The following is a 23,207-nucleotide window of genomic DNA, read 5'->3' on the forward strand; positions in this document are numbered from 1 at the left end:
AGACAAGGCCCGTGTTCATTGTGGGTCGGTAGCATTTTCCAGCGCCAAAGCCCCTACCCGCATATACGTTTCTTGTGCCGCTACGCCGAGCTCATCTCCTCTTCATTCGTTTTACACAACGTCACCGGCCCCGGACTGGACCCGCGTGCGTGGCTACGGCGAAACCCAAGCGGCGACTGTGGAGGAGGAGAAGAAGCGCGCGCTCTGCTGCGGCGGCATCGGAGTCAACGTCAAAAAAAAGGGGGAAATAGCGGTGCGAGTTTATGCTGAATTTAAAGCGGAAAAAAAAGAGCGTGTGGGGGGCGTGAAGTAATGAGCGGACCGCTATCTTCTGTTTGAACGCGCCGAGGATTAAAAGCGACGCTTAAAGAGACAGTGGCGCGCGAGAGCTGGACTCGACACCGGTTTTGTTGTGTTTGTGTTGTTTTTTTTGCTTTACTGGAGTGTTTTGTCATTTTAAGTGGCACTGTGTAACTTTTCAGGTGGGATTTTAGTTTTGCCTGAACTGTTCCACTAAATGGTATAAAACTTTTAACTCTATCTCCATGGAGACGATCAGGTGCCTCCATCAAGCGGAGTAGCTCCATTGCTAATTGCATGTATTAGCTTTATGTTACTTGAAATCTTAAAATAGAAAAAAAAATGTTTTTTAATCTGTGGGTTACAGCGTTCTGTGATGCTTTGCCTGGCATGTAGCAATATCATTTCCACCAGTAAATATCCATAGTGCACCTTTAAAAAAAAAAAAAATGTTAATCCAAAAAATGCTTACACATTATTTCCATAGCAACAAAAGGTTCAATAGTGTTCAACAAGTATTGATCTGGACTATGTTTTGAGTCTGATGGTGCAACAAAAACACAAATAGTAAAACTCATTTTTGTATGGGTTGTATTTATTTTGGTTACACAGTAATTTAACAAGCTTTGTATTGTTCCAATTATTTTGACATCTGTTAGAAATTAAGCATAAAATGTAGGCTATGGCTTTTCTTGGGTTTCAGATTCCTAATATCTATAATATTTTGAGAACCATACAAAAGATATACTTTGCCTTACATTGTTCAGTTCTATGCCAAGGGTTTGTACAACACTTGAAACAGGTGCGTTACAGTTTGAGGAGATTGCTTTATTACACAATACCACACTTAATAACAGATACTGTACTATTAAAGAGGTTAAGGAATAGAGCCCAAATATTATTTTTACAAGTAACAAAAAATTGGTGTAGAATGAAGAATAAAATAAACAGTTTTAATCTGGAGTAAATGTTTCATGCTGTGGCAGTTGGGGCATACTGCATCGACAGTCGGTCAAACTCGTTCTCCTGTGGAAAACAAACAAACCAATCAAGGAAAAGTATTAATCATAGATGTACAACAAGAAACGCTGTTTCATCATCGATTTGTGGAACTCTAGTTGTATAAATTCTAATGTCCTTCAAAGGCCAATAATTCAAAGTTGAATGATCTCTCTTTGGCTTTGCTCCAAGGACACCTGCTTTAGAGAATCAAAACAAGCCAGCGAGGTAATGGTTATGTGGAGATAAAGGTTACAGCTGCTTTCCAACCAACTAAAGTCATTATCAGAGTTTCTCTATTGCAAATTAACTTTTAAATTATCTCCTCTCTTTCCTTAAATCAAGCTCTAAAGATTCATGACAGCTGGGGTAGGGAATTGGCATTACCTTAGTCAGATAGTCCTTCAGGAATGGATGGCTTCTGTGTGCATCTTTGAGTTGTGATAAATATCGGTTGGTTACCTATAGAAGAGCAAGAAACAGACAGAAAATAAACATTACTTTATTAACACTCCCAATTGCCATTTCAAAAGTTATTTTTTATTTCACCCTAAAAGACATACTCAAGATGTTAGGCAATAATCACTACTCCAATGATGGCTTCAAGTCAATGATCACATTCTGGTTATACTATCAAGTCCATCAAAAGTCAAATCAATCATAAAACATTTATCTTATGAACTCTTGACTTTCACGATGAATACAGCAATAAATCCAGAGATATGCCAAGGTGACACATGGGATGACCGGAGCAATCAGGGACTTGATTAGATAGAGCATCTTGTAGTTAGCCAACGTAGGTTTTCTATACTTGAAGTTAGATTGGTTTGAATACACAATCTATATGACCTAGCTTAAGGTTCAAAGTCTCACCTCAGGTGCTTTGCCCAAGTGTTGTGTCAGCACTATCAGGTTGATCAATGTTTCAGGGTGGCTGCTATCCTGAAATAACCACCACAAATAAACATGTTACCCACTATATCTATCACCTGAAATACAAAGAGCATATACATATAATAACATATACATATAATCAGTGCATTACATTAGTATATCCTTTGTCCATTCAAATAATACATGACATGCTTGTTCGTTTACCCATTGATTACCATAACTTTGTAATAATACACCCGCAAGGATTGGTAGTGGCACAGCAGACAAATGAATGAGTGGTCTCTACACCTACATGTTTTCATTCACATTACATTTGGTGAAAGGTTTAAACTAATAATTGTTTTTGTTTCCAGAACAGAGTGATAAATAACACCTTCTGTTAACAGAAGGAGTAAATGGTGCCATCTACTGTCACAATGTGAGAAGATGCATATGGTCAAAAGATAAAATCAACAATGTAAAGCATTTATGCTTCTAACACGCTGAATCCTTTTTATCATTATTAGAATTGCATTTTTTCAACATCTAAAACAATAACGAGTCATACGGTGCATTTAAGTAGTCCTCAGATGCTCAAATTTGTATTTATTTATTTGATAGGGACAAGTATATACATTAGATTAGACATGTAACGCAGGAAAACATTTATAGCAGGTGAATTTGCAATGTCTGTTCCTAGAAGGGCTTTTTACAGACAAACAAGATTTACATATAATTTGCATTTATATTTACATAAAGGTAGACAAAGACATTGTGTCAACACAAATGGTCTGAGTGCGTACATCATGTCTGATTTCTCCTTAAACACGAGGCGCGGCTAAAGGGAAACTTTTCCACTTTGCGTTTGCGTGCCCTTATCTCGTAATGTTGGTCATCAAATATTTACATTCGGCAAGTCTTTGGCACCATTTTACTTGTTAGCTAGGGGGATTTGCTGCTGATGTTGCTGACCTTCTCAAAAGCCAAACAATATTTGTTTTTGGAGGTTATCTAAATCTAACATTAAAAATACTTGAGCTAGGAACTAGAAAAATAGTAATGTTTAGTTAAAGACCTCAAATAAATAATACATTTTCTGCCATCTAAAGTCAAGTGTGAATGCTTGGAAAAAACTGTGTGTCATTGGCAGGGGGAGTACCCGTAGAGAACCCACGATAGCGCGGGAAGGAGTTTGTATTACGTTAAAAAAATATATATATTCTTTTCGAGGGCACATATGTAACAAAGGACCACAGGTGTGATTATTTTTGAAGGAGCGCACTAGGGATATATCATCTAGACTCACCTTGTCAAGAGCCTCTTGCAGGACACCCTCAGCCTCCTCCCATTTGTTTTGGGCCATGTAACAAGCTGCTTGCCCATTTAGGAGGAGTAGTGTAGAGGAATATTTGTCAGACATTTCCTGGAAAATATAGTAAGCATCCTGCAGCTTCTCTCCCCCCTAAACAAAACAAACAAACCAAAAATACATAAACACTTATGTAAGTGTTAACTAACTATGGTTAGACAAAATGTTGCATTTGCATGCATACCACGGCGATGTTAACCCATGCTGTGGCTAGCTGGGTAAGAGTAGCATCTTCATCCTGTTCTTGCATCTTCTTCAGCTCTTTCCTTTTAAAAAAACAAACAAAACATTTATAATAATAAATAGAGGGGACCATCTAATCTGACCACAGTTAAAGCATTGTGTTGCATGACCAGCCAAAACTATAGATGCTTTTACAATACTTCAGCAGGACAGAGCAAGCAGAAAAACATGGTCCATTTGTGCATTTGTGTCATGGCTGCTTACGAGTAAATAAAGAGAGAAAAAAGTAACAGATAATTGAGAAACCTCGCAGACTAAACTCTGAGGTAACAGTTATAGATTTGATCTAGTTTTAATTTTTTTTTTTAGTTATTACAATTATCATATATTATTTTGTAACAATGGAAAAGCACTGAATGTCCTAGTTAGTCCAGATATTATGTAATAGTACAAATTATTCACCTCTGTAGCAAAAATATCATATCATGGATAAAGGTGAGCTCAGATCCTGTGGAAACCAAGGCCAAAAAAGCAAGTTACAGGCCATTAGATTATGTCTTATAGTACCATGAAACGCCTTTGCATCATCTTTAGAACCTAGCTCATGTCAGATCAATAAGTTTAGCACTCTGAATTGAGTTCTACACATTTATCTATCGGAAAGTCTCTTGCCAAAGCGGTCAGAAAAAGGCAGAATGTCATGACGGATATTTGAAGCTGATTAACGTCTCAACTGCATCTCAATTATACCTTTTTTTACGCCTTAGGCTGCAGGTGTGCAGTAGCACGCAAGGAATGATTGACATGTGGGAAAACTACTGAGCTGTCCACGCCACGAGGAAATGAGACTATTATTCCTTTGAATGAAACCCACTTGAGAGGTTGAAGCCATTATTGCAGTACTTCAGTCATACCTTGCAAGGTCAACACGATCCAGACTGAGCATAACTTGAATGCTCATGGCCATGCTGAAAGTAAATAGATGTATTCTGTCAGTTTTCAGAGCAAGATGACAGTCTGATATTTTTAAAGTGATTTAAGTATATTACCATTCCAGACTCTCTCCTTGATGCAAAGTCCTCAGAGCAGCATCTGTATTCATCTCATGGTAGTAGATGGAGGCAGCCATTAGGAGGAACGTTGTGTTGGCTGCATCCACACTCTTCGCCATCTTTTTATCCAAATCGGCAACAATTACATCCCTTGAAAACAATTAAATTAAAAATAAGTATTACCAGAGATTTTTGTATATGGGAGTATTTAGAATGGGCTGCGCTGGTGAATTTATACCGCTTGTTTGCACTGGACAAATACTCTGCAAACAATCTGACAGCCTGGAGTTCTGGAGAAGAGTTTTCTTTGATGTCATCCTGGACAACTGCATACTTTCTCTACGATCAAACATCCAATTATAAGAAAATCATATATTTAATATGTATTGTGTCTGATAAGAGTATGTTCTGTTACCTGAGCAATGTAGGCTCTGTACAAAAACATATCTCTTTCCACTTCTTTATCTGGTGTAGAAGGCTATAAATGAAACATAACAACGGCATTTAATGATCAAATATTAAGTGAATATATCAATCTGTGAATCATGGTGTCGCGTCAGTTAGCCGAGAAGCTAAACGGTGGTGTTCTGCAAACATTGCCACGCGAAACTATCAAACTACTGCTCACTTTAGTCTCACGTACCTTTACTTTTTGAGCCTCATTGATGCACTGCTGATAACTGCCAATATAATAGGCATTTTTCACGTCAAAAAGCTCATCAACATCACCCTGCTGCGCCGCCATGTTGACTTCAAGATTTCCTGACACGTCGACCGTTTACGTCATTATCCGGCCAAAAGGATTCTGGGAGTTGTAGTTTTATAGTTGTGCGATATTAAATAGGAACAATAACAACAGTAGTAGTAGTAGTAGTAGTAGTAGTAGTAGTAATAATAATAATAATAATAATAATAATAATAATAATAATAATAATAATAACAGTAATAAATGTATAACCCAAAATATTTCTCCCAGTTAAATCTTCTTGATTGTAGTTAGACTTTAGACTTTATTCTCCATACTTTAGTCTGTGGTTAATAAAAACGTTTTAGAACATGAATCATTCCAAAATGCTTTATAGACGTAATTAGCATGTCATCTCGTTGTTAAAATCCACACATTCAAGTTAAGACCTGAACCCCTGGGGACCGCCTGAAAATCTTTGGCTGGGAATAACTGGATTAGACCATGCACGAATTTTAGCTAATTAAGCATAATAATACTGCTACAACTAATAATATCAATAATAGAATAATGTACAAACAACTAAAAATAAACACAAATTAAATGAATTTGAACAAAGAGCTGTGTTTTGTTTTGTTTTATTTCCTTATTTCGGGACGTTCACGCTCATAAAATACAGGATGGACACTTAAAGACCGCTAGAGGGCACCCGAGCTCAGTCATCATGATCGCAACAGACAGTGTCCAAGCAACTTATGTCAATGAAGAAATCAAAACTAACTGTAACAGTGGTATAAGATCTAAAAAAATAGCCTTGTTCGAACCTGTGGGGGGTTCTTATGTTTGCTCAATAGACTAAACTGCAAGAACTTCCCGTATCCTGCTGACATCCTGAACACCCACACACGCCTCCTCCACACACGCCTCCTCCTCCCTATTTCCAATAAGCTGCATTTCTTGGAGCAAGAAGGGCAGTCATGTCCTGCAAATGGACACAAATGCATTGAAAATGAGCACTGTGGCAAAGCTAAATAAATTAAAGTGAGCGGACATACAAAAGTGAAGAGGTAAAATCATGTCTTCCGCCACTGAAACGGGGCTCACTGTGCTTTATTGTCCCTTATTGCTTTCCTCTGAGTAACATTCATCCTTTAGTTTGGCGTAATTACTTGAGGCCCTGTAGGGGGCAGGGCACACGCTTGTAAAAAGGTCCTTTCTTTTGGTTTGATTGGGTTGGTCCTGCTCCTTTCATTGGCCCCAGCAAACATCAATCTGTTGATTTTCTCTACTCCACAAGTTTGAAACTTTTTTTTTTCGAGGAGGTGGAGGAGGAATCGGGTTTCACCAAACTCTTGTAACCGATCTGCGGCAGAAAGAAGAAAACACGTTTCAATAATTCACGCATCTGCGCTTGATACACGGTGACACAAACAAGCTTTGAGACGTGGGCGTTTGGCGGAAACGGAGCAGGACACAGCGGACTGTGGTGAGTCCTGTGGTGAGTCCTGTGCGCCCAGGATGAAGACTTGAGATTTTACTCAGAAGATTAGGTTCTTGTTGGTTGAACAGTGTCTTCTGAACTCAGGAAAGGGTGAGTACACTCAGTCTACACACGCCTCAACAACAAACCAGACCAGGGTCACACACTTAATTATGCTACAAAGTGACAAAGGCCTGAAAACCATCAGTTTGTTTCCTTCATCTATGAAATGACGAGATCTGTTTGGACGTGAAACTGCTTTTACCTTGACATAAAACAGAATATTCATTAAGAGTCAAATTGACCGCACCATTTCAGGTCGAAATGTTGCTACCTCAGCTCCTTTTCAAGCCTAACTTGTAATCGATGGAGGGATAAGCCTGATCAATCAAACTCTTTTAAACAGTTCTTCAGACAAAGAGTCTATGAATGTGGCCAAAAGGCATCCTACTGTCAAATGTCTGAAGAGACTTGCTGCTGTTGTTTTACATGTTGTTTTTATACACTAATAAAGACTACTAGATTGTGTTGTTATTGTTGGCAAACTCTTAATGTGTAGGGCTGACTTTCAAAGATGTAACTGTTTTTTTTGTTCAAAGACTCAGAGAGACAGTTGAGACATGCGTTTGTCAAACACTGATAGACTATGTTTTGTTACACATGCAGTGTTTACATTGTAAAGCCTCTTTAAGAACAGGCTGAGGTGGATGAATAGCTGCAGTGTGCTGTGAGTCGGGCTCTGGCAGGTAAAGCAGCACACACATTATCACGCTCAGGCCCACAGACATGTCACACTCATTATGACTTGGTTTGCCTTCCTTTTGGCGACACTGCTCAATGGATTTGGTGTCTTGTTAAAACAACAATAATGGGTTGTTGTTGTTGTTGTTGTTGTTGAGTATTAAATGTGATTGTTTGTTCTGAACATAATTTTATAATGCTTCAGGAATGTGGTATTCATTTGCACCACTTGTTTCACAAAGACACAAAGCTGTCTCAGTGCCAGACGCTGCTTTGTGCAGCGTGGTCCAGAGCAATACTTACTGCTGCAGTGCCAGTGACAGCTTCAGTCTGCTCTGAGAATACATGGTCATTCATTGACGAGACGTGCAGGTGTTTGACCTGCTTTTAGTGGATCACAAAGTTCATCCGAGCGCACAGGTAGCCTCGGGTTTCCCTGGAAACTTGAAACAATGTGAGCATGTTTGTTAAAGCAGGACTATACGACCTGCAAATATCATGCTTTGAGGGAAAGGACGAGGTGTTCATCATTATACTTTATAACTAATAGACATGCAGCTTTGGCTTTAATGAAGACAGGCAAACACACAATAGTAAGTTTCTTTCAACTATACTTTTAAACAAGTTCATTGATTAATCACAATTGCAACAAATCAGTGAAATAATCTAAGCTAATTTAGTAATGGAATAATTGTTGCTGTGCCATGTGCTATGAGGTTTCATGACTCAGACGGAGCAGGAAATGCATCAAAGAGACACAGGAAATAACCAAATTGAGTATTTTTGATGAAAAACCTGTTTTGTTTGTAATTTTACTTTTCAATCAGCTTCACTCAGTCAAATTGAGTCACACTAATTTTCACATTTCACTTTTGCAAGATATGCAATAAATCGAGAATCATTATTCCCGCACAAGTAATCATTATTTTCAGCCCTACTTTTGTCAGCCCTTCCACTCTGAGCACACACAGTTAACATATTATAAAGGCTAAAGGTGATGAAAATTATATGGCTGCGGCCCCCGATCTGATGGTGGTCTTAAATAACTCACTCAAGCCCTGTGATTAGGCTTTTGCTCCCTGCACCAGTGGCATTGTAAATAACATGTCCGCGGCGGAGGTCTGCTCGTTTTTCTGTGCAGCGTGTAAAATGTGTGCAACCACCAACCAACTACCCGCTTATGAATTTTAATGCTCTTGAACAAATGTTGTCTGTGAGTGCACTGTTGGCCTGGAGGCATCGCAGCAGCTACTGTATTCCCAGCCTGATTACGTATGCACAACTCTGACTGATGCGCCCAAATTAACGCCATCAGCTCTTGTTACTGTACGACAGGAGCTGGGAGCCCGTGGACCACTGCAGCAAGTGTTATGGTCCCTGTGTTGCACGATAAAAATCAGACTTCTCTTAAGCCTTGGGTCTATTTTTATCCAATTCGGAAGTCTAAATAATTAATCTCTGATCTATTATATGTTACATTTTAATTATTAATTGTTCCGTGGGTTTTAGACAGAGAAACGGTGTGGGTTTATAGTAACTTGAAGATCGCCTCTTCTCCCAGCAGATAAGACAATGACTGTGTGGGAAGATGAAAGGACACATCAACTTTATTAAGAAAAATGTTGCACGGTTGGCTTTGTTTTTACAGTTGCAGGGGCTCCACAAGATGCGATTCATGAACGACCAGGCATGAGCTGACACAAAGCCTTACGTTTGTTGGCGAGTTGCATCTTATCGTTCCTAACGCGCAGCACAGTTGGCATCTCAGTCAACTTGTTTAGAGTAGAGAGCGAGACAAAAGTCGGTGAAAGATGAAAATGCTGTGCCCACTTGTCCATGAAATCCTGCTGTTTTTCCTCTAATTGGTGCTGTTTTTTGTGGTTGGCAACTTACCCTCTCAACACAAAGCACGGATGTACTTTTTATAACTTGTAATATTGTCCATTGTTTCTCAAAGAGGAGGCAGATTATAATCGTGGCTACAGCTGTGGAGAATCAGAAGGAAGTTTTTGTGCTTCAATATGTGTTGTCGGGATCCATTTCAATGGTTTGAGTTATGCTTTCAGCTACGATCGCAGGCACTTCTGGACTTCCTGTTGTGTTTGTTGTTCTGACATCTGCAAAGTTTGTAAGGGCTTTGTTTGTGAAAAAGTTTTTTTGCTAGTTTTATCAGCCATTTTCAGTGAACAAACATCACAAACTAGAAATGTCCTTTGGCGATTAGTTACAACATAAAACAATGAAGAAGAATTGCAAAATATAAACATGATGAAAAAAGGCATGCACAAAGTAAGGTATTAAATAAAAATAGATTGACTGAATTGTCAGAAGTATTTAGTAAATTGGTATCGAAACTGGATACTAATTTGAACAAGCTTCAATACTGAAAAAACACTCACAGAAACAGGACTAAATTTGACCTTTCGGGAACAGTTTTAGAATGATTTAGCACTTTATCAGGACAGGTGTCTATTGTTAAGAAGTTTTTTGTTGTCATTGTGGTATTGAAATCTATATCGATTACTATATTTGATTGTTCCTTAGTATTGAAATTACATTTCCTTAGTGACAACACTAGACTGAATAGAATTACAGTATGGGCAGAACAACAGCGCAAATCAAGCAGTGCAAATGAATGAATTATTGTTGACATGAGCTACGCAAAGTGACAACAGTGTCATGAGGTTTACTGAGTCCAACAGCAGAAGGTTCTGGTCTGAATGGACCGTAGCCTCTCCAGGGTGAGAAGGATCTGCTGTGAGCCGACCCAGAGTCATGGAGACGGCCAGGTCCCGGAGACGGCCAGGTCCCGGAGACGGCCAGGTCCCGGAGACGGCCAGGTCCCGGAGAGGGCCAGGTCCCGGAGACGGCCAGGTCCCGGAGACGGCCAGGTCCCGGAGAGGGCCAGGTCCCGGAGAGGGCCAGGTCCCGGAGAGGGCCAGGTCCCGGAGAGGGCCAGGTCCCGGAGACGGCCAGGTCCCGGAGACGGCCAGGTCCCGGAGACGGCCAGGTCCCGGAGACGGCCAGGTCCCGGAGACGGCCAGGTCCCGGAGACGGCCAGGTCCCGGACCGCTCATGAAGACGCTCATCTCTAATGCACTGCTCATTCTCCGTAAATGAAGAGCTTATGCTTAATTTTTGTTCTGGCGCAGAGTCCTTCTATTAGTGACCTGGGCAATAGGCTAACACTAAAATTGGGTTGGTGAAAAGTACAACACAGGCTCACAAAATCCATGTCAAAGGTGTAATAAAACTTTATAATGCTCTTATAGTGCTCTTCTGTTGTAATTTTTTTTTTTTTTATTATGGGCTATCAACAGAATAACCACCTCTCACTTTGATATTCGATGATGGGCTTCAAGGCATTTGGTGGGATCAGCAACACAAACAGAATATATTATTTTCATTCTCTTGGTTTTAAAAGATCATAATTAAATCTAAATCTGTGTGAGCATCTGTTCAGTGATGCTGTTTGTGCTGTGGGTTGTGTTTGACTGTCGACAGCACAGATCAGTAACTGTGTGTGTGTGTGTGTGTGTGGGGCAGATGCCATACGGCAAAGGTCAATTCTGGGACACCAGCGGCTCTAATGTTCACCTCTTTTTCACCAGGATGGTCTGGTCAATCTTAAGGATTAGGAGGTGGTAGGATTAGATGTGGGATAGTATTGAAATTGTTGTTTTGGGAAAACTAGTTTATAAATATGCATTTATGACATGTATTTAAACAAATGAAAATCACAGAAACTTGCATTGAAAATGTTGCTGATATTTGGCTCAGATTTCTTCTGATTTCTTCTGCACTGTGAGTGTCATTCTCATTTTGCCCTCAGTGCGCCAGATTTGACTTTTTGGACAGACTAATGTGTAAAAAAACTAAATAGGGGGCTAATTGAAGAGTTGTTTTTGGGCTGATGTTGGCAATGTTGCAAGGCTGGTATAAATATTTTTTCGGAAGGTCTATTGGAACAATTAATGGGAAATTTGCTTCCAGAATTGAGTGGTGGGTTGTAACTGTGCAGCTCCAGATGTCTGCACTTTTGTGGTTAATCATTTTTATGTGTGATAATTGAGCACATTATGGCTGGATTGCAAAACCATTATCATAAATAGGAAAGCAAAATAAATAAATACATTAAAATAATATTTTTTTTAAATTCTTATTAAATATTTTTTGTATTTATTGCCTACCTTTTAGATAACATTATAAAATAATCAACACCGATCAGGATATTTATTAAAAAAATATGGATACATAACATTTGTCTGTGTATTGGACACAAGGATTTCACTGCCCTGCTAACAAAACGAAGCCTTACAGTAATTGGTTGCATCTTTTGCTCCTGAGAAGTTGTTATGGCTCCCCATCACTTCTGGAATCACTGTGCACAAATCCCAATAGTGACAACATGAGACTATTGATCCCTAAAGAGCCTAAAAGTCATGGCATTTTCAACCGCCATAAAACCACCAATCACTTATAAAGGGCGATAGAAAGACTGTATTGAAACGTCTCATTGCACGAAGCACATTCGTGGTTATTCTGGAAGGTATCAGTTTCCAGTCTTATCAGCATTTAAGAGCTGCAATACAATTTAAACAAAGTCCAAAACCATTTTTAAAAGAAATTTACCCTTCTAAGACCAGACCAGGGAATATCCAAATGAACTGCAATTTTGAACTTTGATGCAATCAAACCCTTTACATTTTGCTCTTGTTCTGGTGTGAAAGTAAAATATTAAACAATGATTATTGTGAGAAGAAACAAACATTCATGATTTATGACTAACACTATGACTACAACAGGGAAATCCTTCATTAACTTTCATTCACAAGTTTAATATATCACCATTCCTTGGCCTAATGAAACTTTATGTATGAAAAGGGGAATGTTATTGTCACATAAACAGGCAGATAAAAAATACTTCATACGTCATTTTTCTTTTTAGAATGTAAAATAATGAACTCAAATGACTTAATGTTGCTGCCTATGATTCACACAATTATAATTTTTAGTTCTAACGATTATATTGTGACTAATATATATAGTCAGATCGAATAATTACCATCATCTTTTAACTGAACATCCCTTATGCTTAAGTTTTTTTACTGTTTTGTTTTTTCTTCTCATCAATCAACATTTTTGACATTTTATTTTAAACAGTTCTTTCAATCTTAACTTCCTGATCATAAACACAGAGACACTTAAAGTCATTGCCATTTAACACGTCCAAACATATTGAAAATTACCGGTAGTAATGACTGAATGACTGAACTAATGACGGAATGAATCTCCGCCTCGATTAAAATGGATTAATTGCACAGCCTTATACAAACATAAACTTTGACAGTGCAGAATGTCCAATTGTCGCCTTTATCCCAAAGACGCCACAACAAAGGGATAATTTGTGTTCTTGGCATCAGTAATCGTCGTAATTTTTATGCAAAGAAATCAAATTGCTTTTTTTTTTATCATGTCAGTCAACATCAAGAATGCTCAGACATAATTGAAAACATCAATAGCTGTGATGCTTTTGTGAGTGCGTGTTGTGGTCTTCCCGAGGTGTTGGAGGTGGATGTTGGCGGCATATCCAATTTGTGTCCCTTTCTCACCTGTCACGTTCAGGCAGTGCGTTTGACTGACAGGTGAGTATACAGTCCTTGTGCAGACGCCGCTGGAGCCTGCGCTGTGCTTCACTGTTGGAAAACCAGTGCTACGCTCTTTACCAAGGCATAAACTGTGCTGCGAGATGTGAATGCATTGTATGTTTAAATAGCACAAAACATACATTCTCACCTACAAGCTCTAATTTGAGAAGGAACTGGAAAAAAAAGAAGGAGACGTAATTGTGTTATTAGAAGTCCTGTTGTTCTTGTTCTTTAAAACGGAAAGAGATCGTTGTGTCTGAACCACGTGAACGTTCAATCTTCATCTGTTACGAAAACCAAAACTAAAAGCTCAGCAAGATTTCTGCTTTCAAGTGGGTCAGACTCGACTAACATGCAAACAGTATTTCCTGTCTCGGCATTTTGCTGTGACTCAAATTAAATCCACACCCACTTTCTCGCGCTGACCCACACTTTGGGAACAGTGGACTAATCCATGTTTGCTTTTTAATCCATTTTAGCTCCTTGTAAAAACTCCCATGAACTCCCACTGTGATTCCTAATCCTTCCCGGGTCTAAATAAGCACAGATAATGTTGACGTTGAGTCACTACTGATTGTGGGTGTTCTGTCCAGACTCGACTGTTTCACAGGGAAAAGTATAAGATTCTCTGGTATTTTTAATCATACTCTCCGAGGACCACGTTACAGGAAAATGCTGAAGACGTTGCCAGCAGTTGCAGCCTTTTTGTCATGATTTATGTGGGTTTACTTGCTCAAAAATAGAAAATAAAGCACGTGACAAAATGTCTTTTCCTCCAAGGACAAAGTAAAGTCACCAAGTTTACCTGTCCATCATGGCCGCCTCATTGCTCAGAGCTCCAGCTGTCACACAGAGTTGACAGCGCTGTCTCCACCTGCACACTATATTCCCCACAGTATATTTCTCTGTCACGGGAGGTCCACCAACACTGAGGAAGCGCTAGTTTAATTTCAATGACTAGGTATTCATGTCAGCTGATGAAGTTGTTTCTTGTTTTTATAATGTGGCGTGTTATGATGGGGAGGTGGCTGCTGCTGCGCTCTCTGGTTTTCATTTGCCTGGATGCAGTTGTGTATGTTTGTGTGCACGCAGCATCTGCATAATGACTGTGACCTGAGTATTTCCCCAAACACATTGTGGTCTTGTTCTGTCTAGTGTCTGGATATGAACTAAATAAAAGAGACCAAGTCAGGGTTTTCCCTCTGTCCAAGGCCACAGTCTTTTACAAGACATTTATATTTGTAACTAACAATGTTTTTTGTACAGCGATAACATTCAAAACTTGATTTTAAAGCTTTAATAATTTCTGTTTTGTCTCAGGAGCATCATATATTTATGGACACGTTGGTCTTTCACCCTTGGGAGAAGAGCTTCAATATGAGAAGGATTTCCCTCTATCCATAAGATAAGAGCAGCACGGCACCGTTTCATCTCCAAATGAAAGTCCGTAGCGCGAGGCAGAAGGGGCCTGTGTTCATGGCACTGTGTTTGATCAGTGGGCACACAGCATTGATATCTATGATATCTGTGATTCCAGACGTGAGCTGAATGTAACGAGCGCTAAAGTGCCCTTCACTTTAAAAATAAGGAGATTGCCTCAGTCTGGCCTATTATCCAGTCACTATTTACTAAATTGTTTCCCAAAGAAGATTTGGGGGCGCTTCTCCTTTTCTCCTGGTCTTTGCAGAATGGCAGACCTTTTGGTTTATTTTTAGTTCTATTGAAATTCGAAGTTTTATTATCTAATCATCAGTGTCTTTTCCCAATCCAGTCTATTTCATGCACATTGCATCATGGCAGTTTTTCTAACAAGCAGCTCTGTGAGTTTGGAGTTCCTGTCGATAAGGATCCTTTATCAGCAGCCCAGCAAGAGGCCAGATTAAACACGTCCTGCCCAAAAGTGGGATTAATATGAATGACATAACACCCAGACCCAGACTTCCTCTGTGTTTCGGGGGCGATATCTAACACACCTTTTGTGTCGGGTTTTGCTCCGTCTCGCCTTTTGAGTCTTCTTCCCTGGGATGCTTCCTGCTGACTCTCTCCAAGGAATCTTATTGATATTCTTAGAGGGGCATTGCAGAGATAGGCAGTATGAGAGAAATGAAAGTCACCCAGTGTAGCAGCAGACTATTGCCGTCTACCAACAACGATAAAATCACATGTCAACGGTGGGATGCCATCGCTCACTCTGTCTTCCACACTAATGGCACACACTTTGAGACTCTTATGACTTATGCGGTTATTTCTCCAGGTAATTTTACAATCAAACTCACTTCCAATCTACTTCAAACGTCATACTGTCTCATGAATAATTCTATTGTTATATATATGTGACACTTAACTCAAATATATATGTTTGCTATGACAGCAGTGATATACGAGTATGAAATGGAGAGATTAAAGTTGGCCTTTATTAGTTTTTTGCATAATAAAGTAGGCTTCAGATGTCCATCCCTTCATGCTACGAAGGAGATACTGCTCCATCTTTTTCATTCTCCTGTTGCTTCGAGAGCGGCACTTTGAGCAGCACTTCATGTCTGTTTATTGAGCTGTCCTTTCAGTTTATCCTTGAAGACGTGTGAAGGTTAGACCCAAAGTGCTCTGAAAATCTTTACCGTAATTCTATTTTTCAAAAATAATATCCAAACCTGAGGTAGTCTCCCGTGAAATGCATTGCGATACAGCTGCTGGGATGTTGTGGCCCATTCAATATTAGAGATGGAGTGTAGAGTATGACTCCTGTGACCCCTAACACTTTATGAGCACAGCTCCGGTGTGTCGCCGCTCACACACATTGTGACACAGTGGTAAAACAAATCGAACATTTGCCGCATCAAGTCCCATTTCACCCTGTGCTTGTTCTGGAAATGGATTCTGCGGAAGGCCAGGCTGTAGTGTCTCCTGTGAACGGTCTGAAACTGACTGAACTCCTGATGACACATTCTCAAAGCGACCTCGTAGGCTCAGAGACGGAGGGGGCTGGGACTAATTTGACTGCTGCAACTGATCATTATGTGATAAAGGGGACTGACAAAAACAAATATACCTGCTATGTTTCTCACTCACTCCGTATGTCTCCCACAGTCCACCGCTGGCCATGGACTCCTTCAGCACCAAGAGTCTGGCGCTGCAGGCTCAGAAGAAGCTCATGAGCAAGATGGCCACCAAGAGTATGGCCAGCCTGTTCATCGACGACACCAGCAGCGAGGTCTTAGACGAGCTCTACCGTGTCACCAAAGAGTACACGCGCAATCGGAAGGAGTCGCAGAAAATCATCAAAAACCTGATCAAGATGGTGGTGAAACTGGGAGTGCTCTACAGAAACAACCAATTTAACAACGAAGAGCTGATGGTAGTGGAGCACTTCAGGTAATCACGAAATGGTGTTTTTTATTTGTTATGTCCTCCCGTAAATGTTTAAGTTTTAGGATTTTCATTAACCAAACATAAAAGAGCTATAGTTGCACATAGTCAATATAACTGGCTTTGTCTTTGCTGATGGAAGCAAATTGAGAGAATTGATGTTTGCTTTTTATATATTTTCCATTAAATTGTAAAACTGCTTGGAGGTAAGTGAAAGTGACTCAAGTTCACAGCAGGGAAAAGGCTGATTTGATTAGACTGGGGATGTTGCAGTGACAGGACAATAATATTGAACTATATGAAGATGTGTAATTGAAGCCAAAAGACAAAATCATTCCACTGCATTTTCTATTTTTAGCCAACATGTAACCTGTTTTCTTTTCACGTACTATACTATACTTTTCATTACTAGTATTCATTGTTCTCCATAGTATTGTTCACTTATTGTACAATTTTACAAGCTTTTGTAGCATTATGGTTTTTACAGGCCCTTTTCACGATACCCCCCGGCTTGTTCTAGTTGCCTCAAAAGGGCAGATCTTCACTTATATTTCTTGCTGAAATGGAAATACTTCATCGGGTGAAATGTAATTCTATTGCATTTGAAATTGTGAGATTTTATTGTGTACTTTGTGTACTGAGCTAACATTAACAATGAGCTGTAATTGTAATGTAATGTGTAAGTTTTGTTTTTTTATTGTGAAAGGAGTAGCTAAATCTGGTGCAGATCCGATCATTGCTAAATATGGTGCAGATCATCTTTTCTTTTGTAAGACTAATGCATTTTGACATTTTATGCACCTTTGACGCAACCGGCACTAGTTCGAGTGGTATTCTATCTTATATTATTCATGTTTGTTTTTAGTTGAACGTGGTTAATTTATTTTAATAGACTAATTTGAATATATTTCTGAATATATTTTATTTTATCTTTTGCAACTGTTCTTGTACTTGCTGTTTGTGGGACAAATAAAGCTTCTCTTTTCATATCTTTTAGCTCTATTACTGATATATTCCTTGTTCATTTTTCAGGAAAAAGGTGCACACTCTGGCCATGACTGCAGTCAGTTTCCACCAGATCGAGTTCACCTTTGATCGGCGCGTGATGAGCGCCATCTTGAACGACTGCCGCGACCTGCTGCACCAGGCCATCAAGCGGCACCTGACAGCCAAGAGCCACTCGCGAATTAACCATGTATTCAATCACTTCTCTGACTGTGACTTCCTCGCGACACTCTACGGACCCTCCGAGGTTTACCGCACTCACCTGCAAAGAATCTGCAACGGCGTCAACAAGATGCTCGACGAGGGTAACCTTTGACCTCCGCATGACCCAGTCCCCAGGCACTTTTTAACCTCCTTTTTCAAAATCATGGACAATTTTTGGTTTTCTTTGTGTGTGTCTTTATACGTTATTTTTAACACTGATATGCTCTTTCCGAGTAAATCCAAAGTTTTATCTCTAGCCTTATTTTTAAACCAAATTCAGTCAATGTTTTTTAATGAATGTATAACTCTATGCTCTTATCGGTATTCAGATGTAGGAGCTCTGACAACTGTGCCTTTTATCTTTATCTGAAGGGCACTAGTCGTACTTAATCAAAACGACGTGAGGCCAGGCACAGGCCTTCAGTAGCTTCACTGCAAGGGGCCCATAATGAACCAAAATGAGTTAGGAGGCACCAGGAGATGAGGAAATTGCTTTCTTTCTCAAACAACCATGAAAGAAGGAAGTTTTCAAGTCATTTTTTAAAAAGTATTGCACTTGACTCCTCACCAGCACTGTATTGTATTATTCTGCAACCATATGACCACACCAGAGATGTAATCCTGCTTAGTCTGTTTTTACACAATTCACTTTCATGCACTGAATGTTACCAAAGCGGCTTTGTTTGTACATTATAAAGAAAACACCTCCAAACCTATGTTCCTTGACTTTTACACAACAAATATGGAGTATTTGGGTCACAAGGAATGTAAACATGAAGGAATCTGACGGTGTTGTTTGTCACGAGTCTCACTTCTAGCGGAGTGATCTTGAGCTTTGTACACAGAAAATGTTACTCTTTTTAACATCTATAAATGTTATAAACTCAGCAGGAGAGAAGCTGAATGTAGCGCCGGGTGTAAAGGTTTCCTCGGCTCTCAACACAACACAGGACGCACTACTTATTATCTGTATAGACTAACACAGAAATCTATTATGTCAGCTGTGTTTGAGCTCTGGGGGCACGTTCTCCAGCTCTGTTTGGATTCCGACTGAGGTGGACTGAAAAGACTCCCCGCAAGCGGCAGGATGAAAGGTTCGACATGGCTTTATACATGTCAAACGGACTTGCCAATGCAACAGATGAGAAGCAGTATATACCTGTTTGCAAAATATCTCTACTGAAATGAAATCTACTACCGGCTGCAAATTTGAGCAGTGATTTTATGCGAGATCCACCTCAAATATCTGGTTTGCTGGGAACTCATTATGCGTCTTCACAAGTTCATTTTTGACACAGGAACATGCATGCGACGATTAAACCAGCAAACTTTGAACAAGGTCAGATAAAATGTGATTAAAACAAACTCCCATGTCGAGCTAAATTAGAAAGCCCACGTAGCAGTCGGTTGGGCTAATCTGCCTCTTTGTATTACCGCACAACGGCCTGATTTAATGTGATGAAGATAACGGTCTCCTCCATGTGTGAAGATGTTGTCCATATACAGGCACAGCTGAATGGTTGCCACACATAATAGCCGTCTTTCCTTTTTGTTGGCTTGTTTTTGCATCACTGAGCCTGTCTGCGAGATTGTTTGGTGCTACGGCCTCATTTTGTATTCTGCATGTGTGTGCGTGTTTGTGTGTACCTGTGAGAGAATTGGAAATTGAGCCGTGTAATAAGCGCCGTGCTTTTTCCAGATAGGACTGCTGAAACTTTAACTTCATCCACGCCAGCAGTGGCACTTAGCGACTGACGTTAGTCCAAATGTAGCCCCCTTTGCCAGCCAGTGCGACACTTCAGGAAAGCGGCACACACGCGAAAATTATGGGCCAGGTAATGGAGGTAATGACGACGCAGGTGGGGCTGTAGCAAACGCAGTCCTTTCTCACAGATTGGGCTTTTTATTTGTGCAACATTTTGTAAAAACTACTCCCAACATCTCAACAAAATCTCTGTTAGGCTTTGAAGAAAATCCCAATTCTTGACATTTCTTTATTTTATCAATCTCCTTTTCCCTTTCATGGACCGATTAAATCCCTTTTAAATTTCCTATCCAAGACCCACTTAGTAGAAAGATTATAGGAGCGTCTGCCACAGCCCCAGTCACTTTCACCAAAGCTAGAAGTATCTTGAGTTTTTACCATGGTGAATTATTTTTTTATCTTTTGTTCATATGTCTGTTTCTGTAATGTTTGTACACACAAATATAATACAATTGACTTTTGAATTAATAAATTCCTGTGTTTTTCTTTTGAATCATTGTGCAGTGTCCTCCCATAGTGCGCTGCATGCATGAATTTTCCGTCCAGATCAGGGGTTAATCTGACTGCGTCTGACCTGGATTTCAGACCATCAAATCCTTTTTCCCCAGCTCCAAGCATTGTTTCCAGTTTATAGGCTCAAAAAAGCGAGTTTGTACATTTGTGGATATAATGAATAAATCCCTGCTCGTGGTTTATTTTTCGATTGAACAGAGTGGGTGATATGGGTGCAGAGGCTGGTAAACATATGGAGCTTTGGCATTCTGGGGTCTTTACAATACAATTCAGCAACAACGTTGTTGTTGTTGTGTGCTTTGTTTTCCAGATAGACAAGTTTATTTGTAGAGCACAAGTTGTACTCCAAATTAATTAATTTTCATTCATGATTTTTTCGGTCAATATGACAACTAGCCACCAGAATAATCAAATGAGTCAAAACAACTAAATTAATGCTTGTGTGTGTGTGTGTATATATATATATATATATATATATATATATATATCTCTATCTATATATGAGATATAGATATAGATATATATATATATATATATATATATATATATATATATATATATATATATATATATATATATATATATATATGAGAGAGAGAAAGAGAGAGACTGAGACTCAGACTCTCTCTCTATATATATATATATATATATATATATATATATATATATATATATATATATATAAAATCTTCCACGGCCACGCCCCTTCATCCAATTAAGAGTGAAGCCAAAATGGAGACGTCCAAGGGGACGTCTGTGGGTAAGTTTCTTTAATGTATTGATATTTCTCTAAACAACTATTTTAGGTGGATTTCGTGTGTCTCTCTAAACTCTAAACCAAACTACATATGCATTGCATACATAGGCAGCAGCATGGTGCAATGGCCTTCTTCTCTATACTTTTCCACGTGTAACATGCAGCAGATGCCTGGGTTTGTTCATCACGCCTCCTACAGGACATTTTGCTGTTACAATGAAGCGAAACGCTCCATCTGTCAATGGGCATTTACTAAGAAGCGAGAGTATGAGCAGTGCAAGAGAAACGTCATTGAAATTATCCTTTCTCAAACTGGAAATAAAATTTTTAACATGCCAGTCACGACTTTGATTATCTTAAGATGTGAATTGGGGCACTAATGCATTTCGGTGAAGTTTGCTTTCACTAAATAATAGTTACCATTATCCGGGATGAAGTGACTACAAAGGAGCTGTCCTACATCTTAAGTATCAAAATGAAAAGTGGAAATATGCAAAAAGGATGGCCATGCTTTTATAGCCAATGTTCAAGAATTACAGCAATTACACTAATCCATGAAGAATATATACATAAAGCTCAGGTGAGAATCTGTACAAAATTTTGAAAAAATGGTCAGAGCTGTCATAAGATGTTAGAGGGAACGAGCAGGATTTTCAGACACAGGGAGTTGGTTTTGGCATAAACTACCAGCTGTATGTCAATACAAGCACAAAAACATCTGAATGTTTGACTTGTGGGTGGTGAGACAAAACACACCGCAGTATTGACACAGTGGGCCGAGCGCGCATCCACACTCCTGGGCAAAAGATCATCGCGCAAAGACTGCAAATTTGTTATGATAGATTTAGTGTTTTTTTTTTTTTTTTTTTTCCAGTAACCAAGGATACTGGATATTCTTGTTATGTGAATTTGAGTTCAGACCCAATGAAGAACAACATGTATATAAACACACACACATTTGTCTATATAATACACAATATCTCACATTTTTGATAACAGTTTTTGCTACAATGACATAGGTTGGTTAGTTCTGAGTTTTCTCCCTAATTTGGTTGTACTGGTTGTGTTTTTTTTCAGCTGTAGCTATTACATAATAAAAAAGAGGAGTCCCCTTTTGGGTGCCTGACAAGCCGACCTGTCTTGTCAATCTGAAACTTCCCATCGGCCTCCTGTGGGTTGGCAGCCAGCGTGGAAAGTGCTGCTTATAATGTATTACTGTGCGTTTGTAGTCCTTCCACATCGTCACTCATCCAGTATGCTTAAAGGTGCTCTTCCCTCTGGCAAGCGTATAACTATGACAGTCAGCTTGGAAGTTGGGAGTCTTTCAAAACTCGCTCTTCTTTTACTTACACTATCTCTCACCTCTTTTCTAAGTGTCCCGCAACATCACTTGTCCCTTTTTACTCTTGCTGTCTGTCTCAGCTCTTCCACTTTAGGTCCTTGGAGAGCACCTGGCTGACGTGTTGTGGAAGGATGAAAAGCACTTCGAGGGGGATTTCAAAGCAGAGAAAAATATAAAATGCAAAGATAAAAAGGTACAGGACACACACACACACACACGTACGTTCCCCCAAACCTCTGAGGATTATTATCAGCGCCACCCTGGACACTTAAGAGAGGACAGAATCTGCTCACTTCCATATTTAATACCATGAAAAAATAGTGTTGTGTTCAAGTAAAACCAGTAATTTTCATTCAAGAGCGAATGCAGCCAGGTTTATCTTGGTCATGCTGCATTCCTCTGCTGTCCAGGTGTCTATAGAAAGTCCCCCAGCGCCCCGCAGCCACTCACTGTGACTAAAAACCTTTTTGCAGTAGACATTTTTGACGGACACGGGTCCTGCCTTTCAAAGCGCTCCCTTTACCTCTATCTTTTCCACCGAGTTATGTAAGGTGTTCAGTGGCTGTCTCTGTTTGAGCTCAGAGAAATCCAAGCTGGAAACATTATCTGCAGTGGAGTAGAAGCCCAGCAAAAACATGAAAGTGACCCTGGCTGTCTGCTACAGTAGAGGGGACCTCCACAGGGGGCCCAGGGTACAACGGGGCCATATGCACTTTTCTCCATGTCCTGGCACCAGATGCTTTGTCATGACTAAAACAACATGACAGGGACTAAATTGCTCCTACATGTTATCTGAGATGGATAAGTCAGCGAGAGACCCTTGATACTGGATGTCACTCAATCACACTGATGTTATGGAGGAGGAATAAAACAGAGACTGAAAGACTGCAGACAACTGGACATCAACACACTCCCACCATAACCA

General features: G+C 39.7%; 2 protein-coding genes across 2 annotated transcripts; one reads left to right on the forward strand and one right to left on the reverse strand.

Moving 5' to 3' along the window:
• Positions 1 to 1,251: 1,251 nt before the first annotated feature.
• cope (COPI coat complex subunit epsilon) lies at positions 1,252 to 5,578 on the reverse strand. The gene is made up of 10 exons (XM_072438816.1): positions 5,420 to 5,578; positions 5,192 to 5,254; positions 5,015 to 5,115; positions 4,774 to 4,926; positions 4,639 to 4,692; positions 3,726 to 3,807; positions 3,479 to 3,634; positions 2,173 to 2,241; positions 1,687 to 1,761; positions 1,252 to 1,326 (listed from the first exon to the last, which is right to left on the reverse strand). Exons 1-10 carry the CDS (start codon positions 5,519 to 5,521, stop codon positions 1,273 to 1,275), a joined length of 909 nt encoding a protein of 302 aa, XP_072294917.1. The 5' UTR covers positions 5,522 to 5,578; the 3' UTR covers positions 1,252 to 1,272.
• A 1,095-nt stretch (positions 5,579 to 6,673) lies between these two features.
• Positions 6,674 to 20,305, forward strand: tnfaip8l1 (tumor necrosis factor, alpha-induced protein 8-like 1). The gene is made up of 3 exons (XM_072439028.1): positions 6,674 to 7,052; positions 16,418 to 16,702; positions 17,729 to 20,305. The coding sequence occupies exons 2-3, from the start codon at positions 16,431 to 16,433 to the stop codon at positions 18,015 to 18,017; spliced, it is 561 nt and encodes a 186-aa protein (XP_072295129.1). The 5' UTR covers positions 6,674 to 7,052; positions 16,418 to 16,430; the 3' UTR covers positions 18,018 to 20,305.
• Positions 20,306 to 23,207: the final 2,902 nt, after the last annotated feature.

The sequence above is a fragment of the Eucyclogobius newberryi genome, unplaced genomic scaffold (genome assembly GCF_026437365.1).
Source record: "Eucyclogobius newberryi isolate DKJ021-1_F unplaced genomic scaffold, fEucNew1.0.hap1 SCAF_9, whole genome shotgun sequence".
Lineage (NCBI taxonomy): Eukaryota > Metazoa > Chordata > Actinopteri > Gobiiformes > Gobiidae > Eucyclogobius > Eucyclogobius newberryi.

Coding starts and splice junctions, on each gene's coding strand:
- cope (XM_072438816.1), bottom strand. CDS start 5,521: ATGGCGGCGCAGCAGGGTGATGTTGATGAGCTTTTTGACGTGAAAAAT. Junction 4,927..5,014: donor TTGTCCAGTGCAAACAAGCG/GTATAAATTCAC, acceptor ATTGTTTTCAAG/GGATGTAATTGTTGCCGATT. Junction 1,762..2,172: donor ACTTGGGCAAAGCACCTGAG/GTGAGACTTTGA, acceptor GCTCTTCTATAG/GTAACCAACCGATATTTATC.
- tnfaip8l1 (XM_072439028.1), top strand. CDS start 16,431: ATGGACTCCTTCAGCACCAAGAGTCTGGCGCTGCAGGCTCAGAAGAAG. Junction 16,703..17,728: donor ATGGTAGTGGAGCACTTCAG/GTAATCACGAAA, acceptor TTCATTTTTCAG/GAAAAAGGTGCACACTCTGG.